The sequence below is a fragment of the Pygocentrus nattereri genome, chromosome 17, assembly GCF_015220715.1.
Source record: "Pygocentrus nattereri isolate fPygNat1 chromosome 17, fPygNat1.pri, whole genome shotgun sequence".
In the NCBI taxonomy this organism is placed as follows: domain Eukaryota; kingdom Metazoa; phylum Chordata; class Actinopteri; order Characiformes; family Serrasalmidae; genus Pygocentrus; species Pygocentrus nattereri.
This window is the reverse complement of record NC_051227.1, coordinates 6,605,732-6,631,731: the sequence shown is the minus strand read 5'-3', so window position 1 is coordinate 6,631,731 and position 26,000 is coordinate 6,605,732. Positions and strand designations below refer to the sequence as shown.

Sequence of the window (26,000 nt, the reverse complement as noted above, 5' to 3'; positions counted from 1 at the left end):
ACACACACACACACACACACACATTCAAACACACACACACGATGCACTCACACACATAGACACAGACATACATACACTTTCATACACACACACAAACACACACACACTCACACAGACACACTTATACACATACATACACACACACACACACACAGACATACACTCACACACGCATTCAAACACACACACACACACACACACACACACACACACACACACACACACACACACACACACACACACACATACACACAAATGCCCTACCACACACACACACAGACATACACACAAATGCCCTACCACACACACACACAGACATACACACAAATGCCCTACCACACACACATACAACAGGAAATAAAACCAAGCTTCATTTAAATGAGCTACCCAGTCACTGAGAGAGAGAGAGAGAGAGAGAGAGAGACAGAGAGAGAGGGAGGGAGGGCCTGTATGTGTGTGTATGTGTGAGGAGGAAGAAGGTGTAGCGCTGCTCAGTCTTGTGAGAGAGCACAAGCGGCTGTGTGAAACCTTCAGTCGCAGCTGAACAAGCGAACATTCACACACACACACACACACATGCGGGAGAATACGTGCTCCTGACTCGATGGACTTTCTGGACATCTCTACTAGAAACCCTCAGGATGATTTTGAAATCCTGCTGCGCATCGGAGGAGGGACGTATGGAGAAGTCTACAAGGTCAGAGGTCACCATAGGGCCACTGAGAAACGGCCTTTTATTTCATTTTACCAAACTTTAAACGGCAGCATTATTCAGGCTCATTAACTGCCACTGCCAACAGTGACTACTAAGTTATTAACAACTCAAACTACTGGGTAGCGACTTGTGTCCAGTATAAGTTATGTAGGTGTAAAGTAGTCATTATTCTTATTATATAGGTATAACTTTGACTTATTTGGAAGCTACTGTTAAATTAATAGGTACATTATGTAGCTCTTAAATAGTCATAAGACATATTTTAAATATTACTATCATTTATTTTAACATGTTTATTAAACTAATATATAAAGGATGTGCTTCTTAAGTAGTCCTGTAACATATTATCTAATAAATGCAATGAATCACAATGTTAGCATCATTATTCATAAACACAATGAACTACATTGAATTATTCAGTATCTACTATGAATTATTCAGTATCTACTTTGAATTATTCAGTATCTGTTATGAATTATTCAGTATCTACTATGAATTATTCAGTATCTATTATGAATTATTCAGTATCTACTATGAATTATTCAGTACATACTCTGAATTATTCTATATCTATTATGGACTATTAATTAACTACTATGAATTATTCAGTATGTACTATGAGTTATTCAGGAACGACAATGAATTATTCAGTAACTACTATAAATTATTCAGTATCTATCATGAACTATTCAATAACTACTATGAATTCTTTAGTATCTACTATGAATTATTCAGTAACCACTCTGAATCATTCAGCAGCTGACCTAACATTAAAATGTAAATTATATAATTATGAGAAAAAGTTACTGAAATCTTGAAATTAAAGTTTACAGGGTTTGCTCTTCCTAGCTAGCAACGAATTTCATCAGAAGAACGAAGTGCTTGCTTGTGCTATGAGGTCTTGTTGCTCTGCTGCCGCATCCTTTCTGCAGCGTGAGAGAGAACTCATCTCCATTTCAGTGGTTTTGTTTCTCCTGGCAAGTTTTGTTCATGAACTGTGTGAGAAAACAGAAGGTTTTCTCGTGGTGTGAAAGGAGAAGGACTTTCTAATTGGGCCTTCGCTCATGAAACGGTTCAGGGCTGAACTTCAGATCAGACTGTGATGCTGTTTCACTGAAAGCATTTACGCTCAGAATGCACTTCCGCTACTTTTGGTGAGTGTTAGCCCAGGTGGGCATAGTTGTGGATTCTGTTGCAACGTTTTCAGCCCTTAAACTCTCAGGGCCTGTGTGTGGGTCCACACTTCAGTTCCTCACTCTCAAAACTACAGCACTCACATACTCACTTCAAAGGAGATACTGAATAATTCATAGAATTTACTGAATGATGTAGTTTTTACTGAAAAATAAATAATGCACAGTACATCCTGAAAAATTCATAGTAGTTACTGAATAATTCATAGTAGATACTGAATAATTCATAGCAGATACTGAATAATTCATAGTAGTTACTGAATAATTTACAGTAGTTACTGAATAATTCATAGCCGATACCAAATAATTCATAGTGGATATTGAATAATTCATAGTAGATACTGAATAATTCATAGTGGATACTGAATAATTTACAGTAGTTACTGAACAATTCATACTACATACTAAATAATTCATAGTAGATATTGAATAATTCATAGTAGTTACTGGAAACTGACTGTAGATACTGAATAATTCATAGTAGGTACTGAATAATTTACAGTAGTTACTGAATAATTCATAGTCGATAACAAATAATTCATAGTGGATATTGAATAATTCATAGTAGATACTGAATAATTCATAGTGGATACTGAATAATGTACAGTAGTTACTGAACAATTTATACTATATACTAAATAATTCATTGTAGATATTGAATAATTCATAGTAGATACTAAATAATTCATAGCAGATACTGAATAATTCATAGTAGTTACTGAATAATTTACAGTAGTTACTGAATAATTCATAGTCGATACCAAATAATTCATAGTGGATATTGAATAATTCATAGTAGATACTGAATAATTCATAGTGGATACTGAATAATTTACAGGAGTTACTGAACAATTCATACTACATACTAAATAATTCATAGTAGATATTGAATAATTCATAGTAGTTACTGGAAACTGACTGTAGATATTGAATAATTCATAGTAGGTACTGAATAATTTACAGTAGTTACTGAATAATTCATAGTCGATACCAAATAATTCATAGTGGATATTGAATAATTCATAGTAGATACTGAATAATTCATAGTGGATACTGAATAATTTACAGTAGTTGCTGAATAATTCATAGTAATTGCTTAATAATTCATAGTATTTACTGAATAATTCATAGTAGTTACTGGAAATTGACTGTAGATACTGAATAATTCATAGTAGGTACTGAATAATTCATAGTAGATACAAAATAATTAATAGTAGATACTGTATAATTTATAGTCGTTACTAGAAATTAACTGTAGATATTGAATAATTCATAGTAAATACTGAACAATTCATAGTAGCTGCTGAATACTTCATAGTAGATACTAAATAATCCATAATAATCAATCAGTCAAGATAAATTTGGCATCAGAACTTGTTTTGCACTGGAGCTACTCTTGTTAACAAATAACCGAAGCAAATGCCCCACCAATTAGCAATGTGCTAACTGCATGCCTAAATATTTATACAGTCGCCTTAAACCATGTAGAGCTGTTAATAGATTTATGTTGTTACTTTATAAAAAAATAATTTTTAAGACAAACGTCGAGGTTTTTAGCTTTGCGTTTGAGTTAAGATGGATCACTCAATAAAAGTCCTGGGGTCGAAGGTGTTAATGAGGAGCACCTGATGGCTCAATTCTTCTGTAGTGTGAGCAGCACTGCTTGGTATTAAAACAGGCCTTATCTCTGCTCCATCATTCATGTCTTTCTCTCCCTCTCTCGTTTTCTTTCCGTTTTCTCTGCATCGTGACATCCTGAACCAAGACTGCCGATGTGATGTGAGCACTTCTGTGTGTGTGAGAGACTTTGTGCGTATGAGAGTGTGAGACGTTTTTCATCCAAAAATCAGATTTTCATGCTAATATTCACTAGGCCTGTTGTGAGCATTAACACATAAATGACACCAGCCTTGAAACAGAGTGAAAGGTGAAGGCAGGAAGAGGAAAACCAAACCCACCAAATGTTACTCATCCAGTAACATTTACTTCCAGTAACACTAAACTAACGCTGTTGCCTTATTTTGATTAAAAAATGAATGTTGAAAATGAATAAAAGGTTAATAGACATGAGACACATGTACAGATGGTAACGGTAGTAGCAAGATTGCATTCAAAATGATGTTGGACCACTACGGCCTGTCTTGACATAAAGTTCCTCTTTATTTAAAAAAAGACAACAGCAAAAAAAGCCCCGAATGTTGGGTTGGGTTTCAGAAATAACCATAGCTGAAAGACTTAACGCAGAGACGTCACCAGGGCCTTAAAGTCAACAGGAAGAAAATTGGTTTCCTCTGTTGTCAGCTCCAGGTGCCTCTCTGCACTAAATTATTTTTGGGCCTGCTGCCTGTTTTTTCTCATTATAGCAATAACGATAGTCAATTATGTGGCGCATGGTGTCATGTCTATTGTATTGTACTGATCTTCATGACCCAAAGGTGCTTACCATGAGAAAACAAACATAAAATAACATGCAAAAGCATGACAAAGTGCATCGATCGATTTGACAGACATAAACATTTTGCAGCTCCTGCTTTACTTGGGTGCTTGGCCTTTCTCTGTTTTACCGCGTTATTGGATTTCCTCCTTCCTCTTAAGAGCAGCTGTGTTTTTTCTTTTTTTTCTATGCGCACATACAGCGAGGGGGAATCCAGACAGGCAAATACCTTTAGAGTGATCAAACATTTACACATATTCCAAATTAACAGGGAAAAAAAAGGCATGGTTGGGTGCCATGCGCAGCCACCTCACTCGTTTTTTAGGCTTCTTTGTTTTAAAGCAGTGTGCACCATGCAAATGAGGGGATGTGGGACCTTTTCTTTTCCTCTCTCTCTCACTATCTCGCTTGAAGCAGAGTAAACCAGCTAGTGTCAGCTTTCCACACAACTCTCGTTGAGAGTTAAACATCCTACTAGAAGGTGTAGAAGTGTCCAGGATTTGATATTTCCCATGCTTCAGCTGGTCGATATTGAACTAATAGTCTGGTACTAGAGCAAATGGAAGAGTGAAGACAGGTAAAGATAGATCACAGATGGAGGAGTGAAGATGGGTAAGAGTAGATCACAGAGGGAGGAGTGAAGACGAGTAAGGGTAGATCAAAGAGGGAGGAGTGAAGACAGGTGAGAGTAGATCACAGAGGGAAGAGTGAAGACAAGTGAGGGTAGATCACAGAGGGAAGAGTGAAGACAGGTAAAGGTAGATCACAGAGGGAAGAGTGAAGACAGGTAAAGGTAGATCACAGAGGGAAGAGTGAAGAAAGGTAAGGGTAGATCACAGAGGGAAGAGTGAAGACAGGTAAGGGTAGATCACAGAGGGAAGAGTGAAGACAGGTAAGGGTAGATCACAGACAGAGGAGTGAAGACAAGTGAGGGTAGATCACACAGGGAAGAGTGAAGACAATGAGGGTAGATCACAGAGGGAAGAGTGAAGACAGGTAAGGGTCGATCACAGAGGGAGGAGTGAAGACAGGTAAGGGTAGATCACAGAGGGAGGAGTGAAGACAGGTGAGGGTAGATCACAGAAGGAAGAATGAAGACAAGTAAGGGTAAATCACAGTGGGAGGAGTGAAGACAGGTAAGGGTAGATCACAGTGGGAGGAGTGAAGACAGGTAAGGGTAGATCACAGTGGGAGGAGTGAAGATGGGGATATATCACAGATCAAAGGTCAAAAAGGAGTAGGGGTAGGAGCAGATCACAGAGGGATTGGTAAAGAGAGGGAAGGTTTGGGGCAGATCACAGAGTAAAGGGTAAAGAGGAGTAAGGGTGTAGGTACATCACAGAGGGAATGGTAAAGAGGGGTAAGGGTAGGGGTATATCATGGAGGGATGGTAAAGGGAGCAAGGGTAGAGGTATATCATGGAGGGATGGTAAAGGGGTAAGGGAAGGGGTATATAACGGAGGGATGGTAAAGGGGGTAAAGGTAAAGGTATATCATGGAGGGATGGTAAAAAGGGTAAGGCTAGGGGTATATCACAGAGGGATGGTAAAGAGGGGTAAGGGTAAGGGTATATCACGGAGGGATGGTAAAGAGGGGTAAGGGTAGGGGTATATCACGGAGAGATGGTATAGGGGGGTAAGGATAGGATATATCACAGAGAAGGATGGTAAAGAGGGGTAAGGGCAGAGGTATATGATGAGAAACGGTAAAGAGGGAAATGGGTAGGGGTAGATCACAGAGTGAAGAATAAAGAGGGGTAAGGGTAGGGGTAGATCATAGAGTGAAGAATAAAGAGGGGTAAGGGTAGGGGTAGATCACAGAGTGAAGAATAAAGAGGGGTAAGGGTAGGGGTAGATCACAGAGGCATAGTAAAGAAGAGAAAATGTAGGGGTAGATCACAGAGTGAAGGGCAAAGAGAAGCAAAAGGGCTAAAGGTAGATTACTGGTAGATTACAGGGTATAAACAGAAGAAAAGTCAATGAAGGTTAAAGATGGATCACAGAGGGAAGGGTGAACAAGAGTCAGGGCACATCACAAAGGAAAGGGTATAGAGGGTGAAGGGTGGGGTAGATCACAGATGCAAGTGTAAAGAGAGGTAATGGCAAGACTGGCTAAAGCATGTCTAATGCGCCTTTTTAGCATTGCACACCTGTGCATTTCAGGACCTCACCAAACTCCAGAGATCTGTCGCCACTCGTTTACAAATCAAGCCCTGTCTCAGACTGAATGCAGATGGAAGAGATAAACTATAGCAGGCATGTCTTCTCTCAGGCCTCTGTGTGTGTAAACTACAGGTGAACGCTACAGTGTGAGTGCAGGAGACCCCCTTTGATAGGGCTGCAGTCTGATGAACGCATCTGCTGTCCTCCCACACGGCAAACCATAAACTCTCTGCCACCCACTGGGTTCATTTCTGAGTAAACAACGGCTAAAACCATGGGGGGAAACCTCCTCTAACGTCCTCAAACACATCCTGTTTAATTGCACACTAACTTGGATAAAGTTTCAAAGAGCAGTTTTGTTTAGAATTTAGGATAAAATTTGATTTCAAACAGTGAATAAGATTTCTGAAACTTTATCACAGCTCATCCTGAATGGCTTGTTTTATATACCATGAATGCAGGAGAAAGAATCATGATCTTTTGGGATCCAAGGCCCAATTTCTTGTTTGGTCTTATGTGTAAAAAATCTGAATCATGACCCAACTTACAGTTTAAATCAATACTAACCACCTTTATTAAAACAACAAAGCTTTATATGACTTGATATATAGCTGTTATCCAATAATTTATTATAGTGACTGGGTCATAAGACACTTTAAAGTTACCCAAGATTGACATTACTGGCAAATTTTACTAAAAATTCACAGTAGTTGTTTGGTGGTCTGTCAGGTCTTCCAGATGGTTGTTAGGAATCCCATTTACACTATAGTTTTCTGAACTCATGTTTTGCAAAGCCTTGTGCTTTGCACTTGTTTACCTTTGACTTTCTCCTTCCTTATGCAATCTGATAATCTGATTATCTTCTATCTAACCTCTTCACAAATATTTTGACTGGCAATTAAATAAATGAAAGTCGGTCTCTCACTCTATCAGAGAAAATACTTGCATTTCTGTTACCATTGGCCATTTTGGAAGGATAGGAAAAGGGAATTCATTATAATTATTAATGTTACATTATGGTAATAGGTCAAATGATTAAGCCACCAATTGCTACTGCTGAATTGATAATTGATTAATCGATGACTTGCTTTGTACAATGGTAGATATAAGGGTGCTGCCCAGGTAGTCCCTCAATTTTATGCCTTATATGGCTTTCAAAGGTACACAATTATCGCTAGAGTTGGAACAAAACCTTCTCCATTTTTGTTGTTTTTTAATTTTTGACATGATTTGAAAATGCCTCTTTATATTGTGTGTAAATTTTATAATGAATGGACCACAATGACTTGGAAAAAAATCTGGTTCCATTGATTTACATTAAAAATAAAGTAGGTTTTTTCCTTCTCCTATAAAGTTGCCATTCTGGAGACACATGGTTCTGTTCCGACAGCAGTGTTATGTTTCTAGGGAAAAGGTGCACTCTTTACTAAACCACTTCATGCATCTTTACGTATTAACATCACACGCACAGGCTCAAAAAGAAGGTCCAACTTGTTACTTTGCAATGCAAAATCAATGATATACTGATGAAGATATGATGACAACAGTAGATAATTCACCTTAATCACCAAGTTTTGACTCTTGAGTTCTCATTGAACATTGAGATTCATCCGCTTGGGGAAGGGGTTTGAAGCACAACCCACACTACAAAATGACAAAATTCTTTCTGCTCCTCCTGTGCAGTTGCACATTTCCTCCATGGAGAAGGTCCCCGGATTCACAAAAAGTACTTAGGAAAGCTTATAAAAAAAGATTATATCAAAGGATTCTGGTACAGTTATGTTTCAGAACTAAAGATATCCTTGAAGGCACCACTGCAGTGAGAGCGGTTGGACCCTGAAGGTGTAGCGGTGGAGTCTGAGATTGTATTCAGTGGTAGAAGAAATACCCGGTTTGTGCATGCATATGTGCACGTGGAGAGTGCAGAAGCATGCTAGCTTGTCAGCAGGTGCTCTTTGTAGAGGGGAAATACAGAAGTGAGACTTCTGGATCATTATCTACACCACACTTCTCTGTGTGTGTGTGTGTGTGTGTGTGTGTGTGTGTGCCAATAGGCACTTGGTGCTATAAGATATTTTACGTTTTGTCAAGCAGATAGTTATGATAGTACATTGTGAGATGAAGGAGGCGCTATTGATTTGAGATAATGGTACAATTTTCATTCTCTCTCTCTTTTTTTGTCTGTCTCTCTCACCTCAAAAACTGAAAATAACACATTATCACGTTAAGAGGAGATGAAACAGGAAAACAAGGCCCAAGGCTTTCCTGTGGCGGCTTTTATAGAAGTTAAAATCACACCTAAACACTCCAACACACAGCGCGGCTTGGCTCAGGGCCTTACGTAAAGATTTATGAGCATGTAGCACAAATGACTACAACAAAAAACACTTCTTAAAGAGTATACATCACAATAAGAGACAGAAATAGTCTTATTAACCCTCTAGCTCTACATTTTGGGGTATGTTGCCTTGAGGCAACATTGTGCGACAATGGGAAGAAATGATATACTCAGTTCCCTCAACTAGACTTTCTACAACGGGTGGCAGATCTTTCAGTGCTGCTGCCCCCAAGCTCTGGAATTCTCTACCTTCCACTCATAATTGCTCTTTGTCTTCCTTCAAATCTCTGCTAAAAACCTTCCTGTTTTCCTCTATGTAGTCTTGTTTTGTTTTGTTCTTTTTGATACGATATAATGCGTCCTTGGGTTTGTGAAAGGCGCTATATAAATTAAACTTACTATTATTATTATTATATAAAGGCGTGTTCCCTGAAGTGGTGGGATCTGGCTTGTGACTGGTCAATTCCATTCTATTGTCACACAATGTTGCTTCTAGGCAACAAACACATTTCTGCAAATTCTCATAACAACAAAAAAATACACACTGAATGTTAAAAAAGAGGTTTAAAAATGCCCACCAGGAGATAGCATGACTAAGAACATGCTTTTTATTGACTTGCTCAAACTCTTGTTGGTACTCAAGTGAGGAAAATGTTGAGGCAACATTGTGCAACAGTTGGTTAACTTTGGAAAAGCAAACGCATGATGTAAGTCATGTATACAGAGATTGTATTTTATCCGGAATCTTTCAGATTAGCACTTAATTTAGCACTATTAGCTATTTTTCTGCATCTTTGAGAGTGAGGAAACCCACACCAACAGGAACGCTTGCATTCCTGGAGTCATGCATTTCAGAAAGTTAGGCAAATAGTTTATTGGCTTAGGATACAGTTATTTAAATATGGATGTGAGTTTTAATGTGATTTAGAAACATCATAGTGATTTTGCTAACATCATCATATTTGCTAGATAAGGTAATACCTACACATGCCAATACATGTTGAAATGAGAGCTGTTTAGCCCAGCTGAAGTCTTATCAGTGCAGGACATGACATTTCAAGTGTTTTGTCGTTTCGTGACATTTGTCTATTTTTAGCTAGCCACCCAGACAGCAGTCAATTTCAGGCCGATTCTGGCTTTCCTATGTGATTGTATGTTGAGTCCCGGGTAGATGCTAGGGATGCGGGCCAGAATAGGGTCAGATCCCGGACAACTTCATACCATTTTGTCTCATGTCTATATTTGTGGAACAATTCTAGCGTGAACATTGTGAACCAACAATAAAGGCGGGGCAGATTGAGATCAGATTTGAGCCATATACTTTAGTTCTACTCACTTTACAGTGTGTGGGCCAGTTCTGGGCCAAGGACTTGGCCATATACTGGGCCAGAACAAACCAAAGATGTGGTCCACAAGTGAGCCTGACAAATTTTACTAACTGGGCAGTTAGCTATTGCAACTTGACCCTATTCCTGAACTGCTCACTGGATTCAGTCTAATTTATAGATATCTGGGGGTGGATCCTCCTACACAAGTGATGGAGGGAAATTTAATGGTCAGATAAAGATCTTGGTTCGACGATGCTTGGTGCAGAGTGGAAAAATAACTCCATTTAATTAAACTAATTTCCACGCTAAATGGAATGTGTAGCTTCTTTCTGCAGGCCCCCTAGTGGCCATTCCACCAACAGAATGGATATCAACTTGGATATGTTTCAATCAGAAAGGCCTTTTAGGCCTTTAGAAAAAGAGCAGTGATTTCTGGGAACTAAAAAAACACATGTCTGTAGTTTTTCATTCATTTTTATCAATAAATTCATGCTTGTATTGACACTGTGCATGTATAACAGCGCCTCTCTTGTTTCAATGTAAAGTTGTGGGTGAAAACAAAGTGGTAAATACTTCAAAAACCCGAGGGCAAAACTAGAGAATCAGCACTTTTTTTTTCTGGACCGGTGTATAAGTAGATGTAGCTAGGAAAACTCTCCTATTGGTTAGGACTTCAGGAGCTGAAGAGAAGGCCTAAAGCATTAGATGAACTATCAGCATAATTACAAAGTTACAGAAGAATCAACCAATCAGGTTTTGCATTTCAATACATGAAAAACATTTTTCTATGCCTTCTAGAAGTTCTAGATATGTAGTCATAGATTGAATAGGTGCTAACCTAATCAGGTTGTTGTTACAAAAAAACAGCAGGCATCTCTATGGAACAAGCCACAGAAAAACTGCTAAAAGGTAAAATATATGCTAATATGTCAGTCACACGCTTCAAGGAAAACATGAACTGTCTTTTAAAACCTTCAAATGCCCTTTGTTAAATGCTAATGTTAAATGCTAATTAGAACTGCTAATAAATGGTCATTCAAAACACTGTTAGCTTAGTGCTAACAAACTACTAGAATTACATAGGGATGCTAGCAGAAGTCAGCATTGTTGTGCACTGCCACAGTGGAAAATGTCTTTAAATGCAATATAAACACTTTTTATCCAAAATCAAAAGCTTTTTCCATCAAAATATATTCCATTAACATTATTAAAGAAAAACATTCTACTGACAGACCAAAACAGATGTTTCACCTCATAGGAAAGACGTTCTGCTCGACGACCATCTTCAAAATGCCCCTGGGCAGTTGGTTTAAGTCATACTAGTCTTTCAGAAACCTGTAAAACCCATATGAAAACCTGTAAATGCCATATGAATGTTTCGAATATACATTGAAAAAAACTGACAAATATAATCATAAATAGTTTGTACAGTTTGGTTCAAATAACACCCAAAATCATTATTTCTCAGCTAGTTCTGGTGGGATATTTCCACAACAAGGGGGGCAGCAAGCGGACTGGCTCTTCTAATTTAAGGGTGGGACTTTTCTCATAAACAGATGCCATGTTGAGCGTTACAAGTGCTAATATTTCAACCAGTGACCGGTCTCCTCCCTTTTAATGTCCTGCTTATCTTCGCTCACCCAGCAAACACTGCTACGCTAAGATCCCTGAAGACTGACAAATCCTAGTTTAACAAGGGAGCAAAAAATTTGCATTTAGCACTGTTAGTGGTACTTTGAGTGGTAAATAGCGCAGTATTTACTAGATTAGCATTAGCATTAAACACTAAACAACATTAGCATTAAACACTAAACAGGTTTCACTGGGGTAAATGGGGGATCCCCCACCCCTCAGCTTACATTATTATTCTGATTGGCTCTGCTGCTGAATCTGACCATTCAGTACAGTTGGTCAGTGCGGTTGGGGACAGTGGAGATTTTTTTCGGAAATAAAGCAGCCAAAACCCAATCAAAAAGTGGTGGGGCATCACTCCAGCACTCATTAGAACAGTGCTAGTTCAAATGTCAGCTTGTTCTAAAGGCAATGAAGTAACTTTATGCAGTGATATATAATAATTATAGTCATATGTAGTCAATTGTCTACATTCAAACATATTCAAATATACACTTGGGTTTTTATAGATAAAATTAGTATGTTTTTTCCTCAGGGACCACTTAAAATGACCTTAAAATGACCATTTCCCATCCTCTCTTTATCCCTTAGAACTAAACAGGCTGTTTCTGCTACTCTGCCTTTGAGACTAGTATATGTAAGAAGAATTGAAAAGTTTTATAGTATAAAAGTATATCTGTTCTCTTATTGGCTGAGGGGGAGGGTAACTTTCTAAAGGGCCAAATCAAATGTCCTCACAGGTCAGCTTTGGTCTGTGGGCAGCCCTAGATTAGACTGCTTTGGTGCCAATTAGAACCATTTAAAAAACTTTTTAAAAAGTTCACAAAGACATTAACGTGAAGGGGCAACTGTTCACACCAGGGCTGCCAAGAGTGAAGCTCCCCAGGCCAAAGTTGACCCACGAGTATGTCTGATATAGCACAACCCCACCTGCTCACCTTATGAGAGACCAAAACATACTTTAATAATATATTCATAAGGTAATTTTCTTTAAAATTGGTCTTTTTTTGAATATTTTAGTGATAAAATGATAGTTTTAGTGTTAGAAAATACTAATTTAAAAACGTGATTTGAAGCATGTCTTCGTTTTTACGTTGCACGTTATCTTTTTGGTCCTCGGCCCACCACAAACGTTACACTTTGGCCCCTTTAAGATGAAAAGTTGGGTTCACACAGTAGTGTTGCAGCCATTACAGCCATAAAACACAAACGTTGCTAACATACACTGCTAACATTTGGCACATTTCATATCTAAACCCACATTTTAGGGCTCAAATCTTAAAAAAACAGTGTTTACTTATTAATAATGTTGTACTATTTTGATTACTCATCAACAATCAATGCACTGAAGCCATTATGCATCGAACTGAAGGTGAAACGGCTTTGATTTTGGAATGTTAGCGCTAAGGATCGATCGTAGCGCTACTCTTTCTTAGCGTTTATGCTACCTGTCGCTACAGCCTGAACACAGGCTACACAGAACTGAAAAAAAATTCATCGGAATTCAACACAGCGCAGCCGGAACATTTTCAGTTGTTTTTCGGAGACGCTTTGTTATTGATGGTCAGGGTATTTTTTTTCCACGGACTCTGACGCATACCAGCGAGTGTAGCTGCGGTCACTGGCGTCACGTCTGCCATGCTGCCGTCCGACCTTCTTGTCAGTGTTGTCTGAGTGTCTGTGTGTGTGACAGCGTGTTGTTTGTTTATTTGTAGGCTGTGTTCATCTCTGTATCTATTTTTTAAGTCATGGTTAACCCCCAAATCTCTCCGTCCCCCCGCCCTCCCCCAGTTAAGCGCCAATTACTCTACCAACATTTTCCACCCTTAAAGTCAGCGGCCTATTTTTAACTCGCTCGGGTGGGTGTGTGTTAGTGTGTGTGTGAGAGTGAGTGAGTCTGTGGATGAAAATGCAGAAGTGACAAACGCAGAGGCTATATTAAAAACAAGCTCTGTAAATGAGAGGCCTACTTATAAATGAGTGAGAGGTCTTATCCCTCGCTTTTTCTGTGCCCCCCTCGTCGTCTGGGGAAAAGACACCTACATCTCGGACGCAGTCAGCACGTCAGATCTTATCGTACAACGTACAAAGTGTGAGCCCAGAGAAAAGTCAATAAAAAGTTGACATCGTTTTGGTGAAAAATAAATTTTACACATTTTATAATGTGTAAGGCTAATATAGCAAGCTAACGCTTATGGGAATATATATATATGGGTTTTAAACATACGATGTTAGCATATAGCATTAGCATATAGGGACTTTCCTTATATTCAACTTATATTAGCCACATATGCACATGTTTGTGATGTATATGTCAACTTATTTGAAATTTTCAAATGTGGGATATATATCAACCACTTCCACTCACTGGCCACTTTAGTGGAAACACCAACCATGCACTTCTACCAGCAGGCCACTTTAATAGAAACACTCACTTTGTGCTTCCACTGACTGGCCGCTTTATTAGAAACACCTTGTGCTTCCACTAACTGGCCACTTAATTAGAAACACCCACCTTGTGCTTCCACTGACTGGCCACTTTATGAGAAACACCTACCTATATATATATATATATATATATATATATATGTCAACATTCAACACATATATTTAAAAACATATGAGAAAAAACATTCATATGTGGATGCCATATATTGCTCATATGTTGGCTTCAGTTTCTATAATGCTATGCATCTTTGTTGTTTCTTCCATATACTAGCTAACAGCTGCATAACTAAACTCTAAATATATGCACATTGAATTCTATGCAATTAAATCATTAATACATTAAATAAATGAATGACACGTTTGAATACTAAAACCTAAACAAGCATTATAACTCTATAACACAGGGGTGGATGTATCAGATATAGATGCCCAATATTTAATACTTACATATATGTACAGATCACATATGTACTACTGTATTATATGTATTCTTCTATATATGCCTGACCTGCTTTAATATATGTGCATATATGGCCTTTCATCAGATCTCTGTATGGGATCGAGAGCGGCAGTTAGCATGGTGCTAATTGCAGGCCTAAATCATCACATGTTTGCCTGAAACCATGTTTAGTTGTTCAGTATCTCTAACAGACTATATAGTTTGTGACCCTGTGTGACGCACTGTTGTCTATAACCCTGGACACAACTCATCCATCACAGTGGTCACTGCTAGTTTTGTGTGTTATGCAGCAGTCCACTCAGTAAACCACATAAATAAGCCTAACAGAGGTCACCGAACAACTCAACCCAATTTGAGGCGAGCGTGTGTCCAGGAATGCGGTCAGCACTGTGCTAATTGGTGGGATATTAGTTTTCTGTATTGTTAGCTACATTAGCCTCCAAGCTGCAGTTGAAAACTAAAGGGGTGAACTTTAGACACCGAACATGTCTTGACTGATTGGCTATATTTGGGAAAACAGGGACATGAAAGTCATCAAAACTTCACTGGCCACTTTATTAGAAACACCTACTTTGTACTTTCACTGACTTGTCACTTTACTAGAAACACCTGGCTTGTACATCCACTCACTGGCCACTTTATTGGAAACACCTACTTTGTACTTCCACTCACTGGCCATTTTATTAGAAACACCTACCTTGAGCCTCCACTCACTGGCCACTTTATTAGAAACACCTACCTTGTACTTCCACTTACTGGCCGCTTTATTAGAAACACCTACCTTGTACTTTCACTAACAGGCCGCTTTATCGGAAACACCCACTTTGTACCAAGCTTAATATGATCTTGGTCATAAACTAATGAACTAGGTCAACTTTGATTTTAGGTGGACTAGTAGGTGTGCAGAGCAGTCCAAATTCATACCGCAGTTAAAGTATTATTACTTTCGGGAAGTGACTCAAGGAAAACTGTACGTACCTTTCCGAAAAAAAAAGCCCAACGTGAGTAAAAACATAAAAGTAGCATTTCACAATATTACTGAAGTACTGAGTAACTTACAGATGTGCAGCGGAAGGTCTCAGTATGTCTGTCAGCATGAACCCCTCATCTGTAATAAATGATAAAGCACCAAAGGGGGAGGTGTCATCAACAGCAAAGCAGTGTCACTAACATTAAAGAAAATGAATTAATGACTAAAAATCAGTGACAGCTGAGTAGAATTTATGTTTCATTTCACAAATATGCAAAAATATTAGCATGTTAAAATACTCAGACAATAAAAAATCATCACGATTTTGCATCTGCTGGTAGACGTTCTCTCCTGATGAGCTTCAGTTCCCTATCCTAACTTTGCACTCTTAAAAAGATGGCTCTTCAAGGGTTCTTTGTTCAAGAAAATGGTTCCATATAGCACCCAAAAGGGTTCCTTATTGCTATGAAGTCAGAGTCGAAACAATAGAAGAACTCCTTTTGGTTCTAAATAAAACCCTTTTCAAAAAATGCTCTGTATAGAACCGTCCACAACACATTTCCCATCAGTTTCCACTCACTGGAAAAGTTACAGGTGCTTCCATGTTTACAAATGAAGATGGTTCTTCAAGGGTTCTTTAGAAAAGCCACTGGGTCTATATAGAACCACAAACACTCAACAAAACATTTGCATGCTTAAATGTCTAAATTGAAACTGATTGGTTGAAAATGTGCTGTATCTGGTTCTATATAGCACCATAAAAGGTTCTCCTACTGCGATAAACTTGACATTGTAACAACAGCAGAACCCACCATTTTTTCACTGTGGAGAGCACCATATAAACAAGCCTATCAGAGGTCACTGAACTCAAGCCAATTTGAGGCGAGCGTGTGTCCAGGAATGCGGTCAGAACCGTGATAATTGGTGGGGTATTAGCTTTCTGTATTGTTAGCTACATTAGCCTCATAGCTCCAGTTGAAAACTAAAGGGGTGAATTTTAGACACGGAACACGTCTTGACTGTTTGGCTATATTTGGGAAAACAGGGACATGAAAGTCATCAAAACTTCACTGGCCACTTTATTAGAAACACCCAGCTTGTACATCCACTCACTGGCCGCTTTATTGGAAACACTTACCTTGTACTTCCACTCACTGGTCACTTTAGGGTTCTCCTATCGTGACCAACTTGGCACTGTGACAACAGCAGAACCCTTTTTGGTGCTAGATAGAACCACATACAACACATCCTCTGTTAGTCTGATGAAGCTTTTCACCATAGAGAGAAGTACCAAGTGGTGAAGCATGCAAGTGGTTCTTTGAGTGTTCATAGTTCTACACAGAACCATTGTCTTTACAAAGGACCCTTGAAGAACCATTTTAAAGAGTGTGGGTAAAGGGACCCCATGTAGTTGAATCAGCGTGGATTTTTTGAGCATTTCTGAGACATTCGAACAGTCATTCAGAGCTGTTTGGGCAGTACTGCTCACAGTGCTGGTGATAGGAACCAGGCGTATGAAGTGTTTAATCTAGCGATGGGCATTTCGGGTCTTCAGGGAGCCGAGTTGGCTCTTTAGGCTCTTCGTTCAGTAGCACCACCGGCTTTTTGCTCGCAGAATTTCAAATTAGAATTTTAAATTAGAGATATAATCCACAATTTCAGTACACTGTTAGAAATGAAGGTTCTATGCAGGTACGTTTTCCATTCATCAAGGTACAAACAGTGTAAATGTTTCCTCAAAGCTCCAACAGTGGTTTTAAGGTCTGAGGGTCTGAGTGTGAACCTTAAATCAGTTTTTCCAGGTGAAAAGTTCATATTTGTACCTTTGGGAGTCGTGGGCTGGAGCTTAGGGAACCAGCCTCGTGACTGGAAGGTCACCGGTTCGATCCCCAGAGCTGACAGCACTTGACTGAGGTGTCCTTGAGCAAGACACCTAACCCCCCCTTGCTCCCCGGGGCGTGCGGATAGGGCTGCCCACCGCTCTGGGCAAGTGTGCTCACTGCCCCCTAGTGTGTGTGTTCACTAGTGTGTATGTGGTGTTTCACTTCACGGATGGGTTAAATGCAGAGGTGAAATTTCCCCGTTGTGAGAGTAATAAGGGTAACTTAATCATAACCGAATGTTTTAAAATAGAACAAAGCAATGAAATAAAAAGCCTGGAGACGAGACAGGGTGTGTGGAGTCACTTGAGGGGGTCCAGTGACAATTTGGTAGCTTTATTTGGGAGTGTAATTGACTAATTAACAAAAAATGCTTTTTTAAAAAAAAAAAACAAATAAGTAAGATGAATTTTGACAGGCATGGATCAGCAGACGAGCAAAATGCAAGCAAATCCATCAAACAGTCAACAAACAAAGGCAGATAAACATCAACAATTCAAAAATTGATGATACGCAGGCAACAAGCAACAGGTGATGGAGATGATGAACGGGCAAAGCTGGAATGTTCCAGGGTCCTGTTATTTTTGGCTACAGTTTTTAGGTTTTTTAGGTACGATTTAAACGTTTAAAGTGACCAGTGACTGTACACTGAAGTTAGGCCACAGTGTTGGTCGAGCTGTCTTATGGTGGGCTATTCTGGACCAAAGAAGTCCAGGAACACGTGGAGAATATGAATATATATTTTTGTATATTTAAAAAATGCATGTCCTGAAAAAATGTATTTCAGAATCTATAAGTTTTGTTAAGATGTTGCTAGGTGTTTGCTATGCTACTAAATACACTGGTACCTTAAACAAATGGATTCTTTAAAGTCACTACTACCTTAAATTCACTGCTACCTTAAATCTACTCTTACTTTAAATCCAATGACACCTTAAATTCACTTAAACCTTTGATAAATGTATGTATTTAGTATCGTCTTATTATAAATTAATAAGTAGAAGATTACGAAGAACAGTAAGTTTGCTTGTGGAGGACGTGGAAGATGTGGTTACTTACAGAAAAAGACAAAGAATAATTTTTAAAAATGTAGTTTTAACATCAATTAACTCCCACATCACCTACAACAAGTGTGTGCTTGGATTTGTGTGTTTTCAGGCCCGGAATAAACAGTCGGGGGACCTGGCCGCCATAAAGCTTATCAAGATGGAACCTGGTAAGAGTTGCTTCTTCCCTGCTATGAGTCAGATTGTTAAAAATACAATGTGCTTCGTATCAATAGTAGAACCCTTTTTGGTGATACACAGAACCCTTTCAAAAAAGTTCTATGTAGCACTGTCTTCACGATATTTTCCATCAGTCTGAAAACCCCATTCACAGTGCAAAGAACCCTTTAATCATGAAAACAGTTCTTTGGAAGTTCATGGTCCTAAACAGAACCATTTTCTTTACTAAAGAACCATCTTTTAAAGTGTGTACATGTCTATACATTATATTCCTTTGTGGCTGTAGTACTGACGGTGCTACACTCTTAAAAAACACAGTTCTTCAAGGGTTCTTTAGTTTAAAGAACATTTCTGAAAAGGCTCTATATGGCACCAAAAAGGGTTCCTCTATTGTTACTGGCCAAAAATAACTTTTTTGGTACTATATAGAACCGCTTTTGTTAAGAGTGCTGGTACTGACACTGTTAAATGCTACACTACGGTCTTCAAGGGTTATTTGTTAAAATAAAGGGTTCCGTTTAGCACCCAAAAGGGTTCTTTATTGTTATGAAGTCAAAATTGAAACACTAAAAGAACTCCTTTTGGTTCTATATAAAAAACCTTTCAAAAAATGCTCTAGGTAGAACCATCCACAGCACATTTTCCATCAATCTGACGAACTACTCACAGCACTCACTGGAAAAGTTACAGGTGGTTACACTTTTATGAATGAAGATGGTTCTTCAAGGGTTCTTTAAAAAAAGGAATGGTACTCTTTAGTATCACAAGTTCTATTTCATGACTAAATGGTTCTTTTCATGGTGAAATGGTTCTTTGGACTGAATGTGTTATGTACGCTTCTGTATAGAACCTTTTTGAAAATGGTTCTATAGCACCAAAAAGGGTTCTTCAGTCATTACAAACTTGACATCAACACAATAGCAGAACCCTTTTTGGTGCTATATAGAACCATTTTCAAAAAAGTTCAAAATGTTCTCCACCAATCTGGAGAAGCCTGAAATGGTTCTATGTAGAACTCATACACTTTCTCTTAACTAAAGCCCCCTTGAAGAACCATCGTTTTTAAGAATGTAGGGTTACAGACAGGGGTGAAGCCTACACTCTGAGACAAAAGATGGTTCTTCATGGGTTCTTTAGTAAAGGGAATGGTTCTGTTCAGAACCATGAGTTCTGTTTCATGCTTACATTGTTGTTAACATGGCAAAATGGTTCTTCAGACTATAAAGAAGGTGCTGTATGTGGTTCTACATACATTGTTGTTTACATGGCGAAACGGTTCTTCAGACTATAAAGAAGGTGCTGTATGTGGTTCTACATACATTTTTTTCAAAAATGGTTCTATACAGCACCAAAAAGGGTTCTTCTGTCATTACAAACGAAACAATACCAGATCCCATTTTGGTGCTATATAGAAGTTCAAAACATTCTCCACCAATCTGAAGAAGCATAAAATAGTTCTATATAGAACTCACGGCTCTAGATAAACCATTCTCTTAACTAAAACCCCCTTGAGTTCTGTTTCATGCTTCCATTGTTCTTTACACGGCGAAACGGTTCTCCTGATTGACAAAGAAAGTGTTGTGTGTGGTTTTATATAGCATCTTTTTAAAAAACGGTTCTATATAGCAGCAAAAAAGGGATCCACCCTTTTTCAGTCCTACCCAGAACCCCTTTTGCCTAAAGTTCAGCTTTTTGGAATGTAATAATAAGAAAATACAATACAGAGAATGAAATCAGTGTTGTTTGTCATGACTTGTTTTATTTTTTGGTTCTTGATAATTGGCTTGAGTGCACAGAACACTTTGGGTTACCCGCTGTCTTTAGCTATCAGTCCATCTTTCTGCTGAGCTGATTGTTGTTGAGCCTTTATCTGGGCCTGATTTCCCCAAAAGTGTTGAGGTCACCGTAACTGTGAGAGAGAGAGTTCTCAAACCGATACTCGTTCGCTCGTGCTTCAGTATGGTCTTTGTGCTACTTTCAGTAAACCAGCTCACTTATTTGTCAATCATCCCAGATGTAAAATGCTGATCTAGATCTAGAACTCTGATTTTTGCGTGGCTGCCCTGAATGTTGAGTCCACTCAAAACAGATCGGAAACAGCGGCACTCGGAGCACATGTGTGGTCAGTGGCAGAAAATGGCTTATGAGGTTCTCGACACCTGATCGGGAGTCATACATGAAACCTCTCAGAGTACGGTTCCTGTTTCTGGACCAGCTTTATCATTCACGTACTTCTTAACTAAGATCAGTACAGATAGAACCCGATCTGGTTGTAGAGTAGCACTCTTTTCCCCCTCACCCCAACATATACACACTTCAAAAAGATGGATCCTCAAGTGTTCTTTAGTAAAGAAAATGGTTCTATAAAGAACTATGGACATTCAAAGAACTCTTTGCATCATGGTCATCATCGTTAGAACTCATGGTTCTAAACAGAACCATTCCCTTTACTAAATAGCCCTTGAATGGCTTGTGGTGGGACCAAAAAATGTGGTTCTTCAAGGATTCTTTACCAAAGAAAGTGGTTCTATGTAGAACCATGAATAGTCAAAGAACCTATAAAAGGGTTTTTCAGATTGATACAGAATGTGTGGAAGATGGTTCTATATAGAAGCTCTTTGAAAAGGGTACTAGACCGAAAGGGGTCCTTCTTTTGTTACAAGCTTGACATCACAACCATAGAACCCTTTTTGCCCAGTACATTCTTAAGAATGCTTTCATGATGTAAAGAACCCTTTAATAATGCAAAGGGTGCTTTAAGTGTTCATAGTTCCATATAGAACCATTTTCTTCAATAAAGAGCCCTTGAAGAACCACCTTTTTAAGAATGTGGGGTTCTGGCTAGGCATGGGACCTACACCTTTAAAAAACAATGGTTCTTCAAGGGTTCTTTAGTATAGAAAATTATTCTATATAGAAACCTGGATACTCAAAGAACCCATAAAAGGGTTCTTCAGATTAATGGAGAATGTGCTGTAGATTATTCTATATATAGAACCTTTTTGAACAGGGTTTTATCTAGCACCAAAAAGGATTCTGCTATTATTACAAGCTTGACATCAAAAAGGTTCTATATAGAATAATTTTTAGGACATTCTCCATTAATCTGAAGAACACATTCACGATGCAAAGAACCATTAAATCATGCAAAGTTTTCTATGAGTGCTCATAGTTCCTTATATAAACATTTTCCTTGTTAAAGGACCACTGAAGAACCATCTTTTTTAGGTGTGTAGGGTTAAGGCTAGAAGTTGGTCCTACACTCTTAAAAAGATGGTTCTTCAAGGGTCCTTCTTTAAAGCAAATGGTTCTATATAGACCCATGAATACTCAAAGAACCCATGAAAGCGTTCTTCAGATTAATGGAGAATATGCTGCACATGGTTCTATATATAGAACCTTTTTGAAAAGAGTTCTATATAGCACCCAAAAGGGTTCTTCTATTGTTACAAGTTTAACATAGCGACCATAGTAGAAACCTTTTTACCCAGCACATTCTTAAGAACCCTTTAATCATGCAAAGGGTGCTTTAAGTATTCATATTTCCCTACAGAACCATTTTCTTCAATAAATAACCCTTGAAAAACCACAAGAATTTGGGCTAATGGCTAGGCATGGGACCGAGACTCTTAAAAAAAGATGGTTCTTCAAGAAAAATGTTCTTCAGATTGATGGAGAATGTGCTGCACATGGTTCTATATTTAGAACATTTTTGAAAAGGGTTCTATATAGCACCCAAAGGGGTTCTTCTAATGTTACAAGCTTAACATAACCACTTTTTAGTGCCATTTTCAAAAAGGTTCTACATGGAACCATTTACAGTACATCTTTAAGAACCATTTCATGATGCAAAAAGATTTTTTTTTGAGTGTTCATGGTTCTGTATAGAATCACTTTCTTTACTAAAGAACCCAACAGGAACCATATTTTTTTAAGAGTGTAGTTGGTCATCGGAGCGTGGAGCTAAGAGGCTAATGTGGCTAACGGGTAATGGAAGCTTATACTGCACCGGTTAGCGCTGTGCTAACTCACATTCACCTCAAACCACAGGGGTTATCATCTCTACTGGACACGCTAATCTGCAAACATGGACAAACATGGGCAGTGTAGAGTTCTACACAGAACCATTTCATGCTGATATGGTTCTTTGCATGGTGAAACCATTCTTCAGATTGATGGAGAATGTGTTGTAAATGGTTCTATATAGCACCAAAAAAGTTTCAGCTATCGTCATCATGTGTTTTAGAATTGAAGAACCTTTTTCGGTGCTATATTGAGCCTTTTTCACAAATGTTCTATATAGAACCGTCTACAGCACACTCTCCCTCAATCTGAAGAACGCTATCATGACGCAAAGAACCCTTTAACCATGAAAAGGGTTCTTTGAGTGTTTGCGGTTCTATATAGAACCATCTATAGCACATTCTCCATCAATCTGAAGAACACTTTCAAGATGCAAAGAACCCTTTAATCATGGAAAGGGTTCTTTGAGTGTTTGTGGTTCTATAAAGACCATCTACAGCACATTCTCCCTCAATCTGAAGAACGCTTTCATGATGCAAAGAACCCTTTAATCATGGAAAGGGTTCTTTAAGTGATTGCGGTTCTACATAGTACCATCTACAGCACTTCTTCTTCTTCTTTGGGCTGCTCCCTTTAGGGGTCGCCACAGCGGATCATCTGATTCCATCTTGCCCTATCCACTGCCTCCTCTACTTTTACACCAACCATCTCCATGTCCACCTTCACTACATCCATAAACCTTCTCTGAGGTCTACCTCTTCTCCTTCTGCCCGGCAGCTCCATCTCCAACATTCTTTGACCAATATATCCACTATTCCTCCTCAACACATGTCCAAACCATCTCAACCTGGCCTCTCTGGCTTTATCTCCAAACTGCTCCACCTTCACTGTCCCTCTGATCTGCTCATTTCTAATCTTGTCCATCCTTGTCACTCCCAACGAAAATCTCAGCATCTTCATCTCCGCCACCTCCAGCTCAGCCTCCTGTCTTCTAGACAGAGCCACAGTCTCCAAACCATACATCATAGCAGGACGCACTACTGTCTTGTAAACCTTCCCTTTCACTCTTGCTGTTATCCTTCTGTCACACATCAGCCCTGACATCTGTCTCCACCCACTCCATCCTCCCTGCACCCTCTTCTTCACCTCTTTTCTACACTGTCCATTGCTCTGGATGGTTGACCCAAGATATTTGAAGTCATCCACCTTTACGACCTCTACTCCTTGCATCTTCACCTTTCCACCTGCCTCCCTCTCATTCACACACATGTATTCCGTCTTGTCTCTACTGACCTTCATTCCTCTCCTCTCCAGTGCAAACCTCCACCTCTCCAGATTCTCTTCTACCTGCTCTCTACTCTCACCACATGGAGCCTCCTGCCTGACCTCATCTGTCAACCTTTCCATCACCATTGCAAACAAGAAGGGGCTCAAAGCTGATCCCTGATGTAACCCTACCTTCACCTTGAAACCATTTGTCACTCCAACTGCACATCTCACCACTGTCTCACTATCCTCAAACATGTCCTGCACCACCCTAACATACTTTTCAGCTACACCTGACTTCCTCATATAGTACCACAGTTCCTCTCTTGGCACCCTATCATATGCCTTCTCTAGATCCACAAAGATACAATGTAGCTCCTTCTGACCTTCTCTGTACTTCTCTACCAACACTCTCAACGCAAAAATTGCATCTGTGGTACTCTTTCTGGGCATGAAACCAAACTGAGGATATAATCCACCTGTGTGCATCTCCCTCCACTCTTGTATGTCACCCCGTGTTCTTCCCTCTTTTGAAAGGAAGCCATTTCCATTCTCTTTGCAAAATCTACAACCATCTGACCTTCCGCATTTCTGTCTTTCACACCATACATACCCAGCACCTCTTGATCCCCTCTGTTCCCTTCACCAACATGTCCATTGAAGTCTGCACCAATCACTAATCTCTCCTCTCTAGGTACACCATCTACCACTTCATCCATCTTACTCCAAAATTCCTCTTTCTCCTCTAACTGACAACCAACCTGTCTTGCATATCAACTGACCACATTCAAAATTACACCATCAACCTCCAACTTCAGGCTCATGATCCTGTCTGACACTCTCTTTACATCCAGAACACCTTTCACAAGCTGTTCCTTTAGGATTATCCCTACTCCATTTCTCTTCCTCTCTACACCATGATAGAACAGTTTGAATCCACCTCCAATGTTCCTGGCCTTGCTTCCTTTCCATTTGGTCTCCTGGACACACAGAATATCTACCTTCCTTCTCTCCATCATGTCTGTAAGCTCTCTGTCTTTACCAGTCATTGTCCCTATGTTCAGAGTCCCTACTCTAACCTCCACACTCCTGCCTTTCCTTCTCTCTCGCTGCCTTCTAACCTGCCTTCCTCCTCTCCTCTTTGATGGCCTTTGACCTACAGTAGTCCAATTTCCACCGGTACCCTGCTGATCAACAGCACTGGAGGCGGTCGTTGTTAATCCGGGCCTCGAACGATCATATTTGTGATCCGCATGATAGTTTTGCCACAAGTTTTACGCCGGATGCCCTTCCTGACGCAACCCTCACCATTTATCCGGGCTTGGGACCGGCACCAGAAGTACACAAAGTACACCCCTCCCTTAATCTGAAGCACATTCTCCCTTAATCTGAAGAACTCTTTCACGATGCAAAGATCTCTTTAACCATGTAAAGGGTTCTTTGAGTGTTTGCGGGGCTATATGGAACCACTGTGTTTACTAAAGAAGCCTTGAAGAAACAATACTTGTAACAGCTGCAGAGTGCTGTTTGGTGCTAATCATGCAAAGTTTTCAAGGTTCTATATATTTTCCTTATTAAAGAACACTTGAAGAACCATCTTGTTAAAGAATATACTGTTATAAGTTTGACATAGCGGAACCCATTTTACCCCAAGTGTAAACATAAACAACCATGTACAGCATGTTCTGCATCTATCTGAAGAAATGTTTCACCATCCAAAGAACCATTAAAGCATTCAAATGGTTCTATATAGAAGTTATGGTAAAAATCTCATGGATCCTCTGTCCTCTTACCGGCTGTCTCTTGTTTGTCTGTCTCCTCACAGAGGACGATTTCTCAGTGATCCAGCAGGAAATCGTGATGGTGAAGAGTTGCAAGCACAGCAACATTGTGGCCTATTATGGCAGCTACATCAGGTCAGAGGA

At 39.3% G+C, this 26,000-nt stretch overlaps 1 protein-coding gene across 2 annotated transcripts in view; it reads left to right on the top strand.

The window, feature by feature from the left end:
• Positions 1–482: 482 nt before the first annotated feature.
• The window catches only part of LOC108443018 (mitogen-activated protein kinase kinase kinase kinase 5-like), a 74,037-nt gene continuing 48,519 nt past the window's right edge, over positions 483–26,000 (top strand). The window contains exons 1-3 of one of the 2 annotated variants that reach the window (XM_037546369.1): positions 483–697; positions 18,719–18,776; positions 25,901–25,991. In XM_037546369.1, coding sequence (XP_037402266.1) covers positions 605–697; positions 18,719–18,776; positions 25,901–25,991 — 242 coding nt within the window. In that variant the 5' untranslated portion in view covers positions 483–604. The remainder of the gene's footprint in view (positions 698–18,718; positions 18,777–25,900; positions 25,992–26,000) is intronic. The other variant, XM_037546368.1, reaches the window with a different exon arrangement.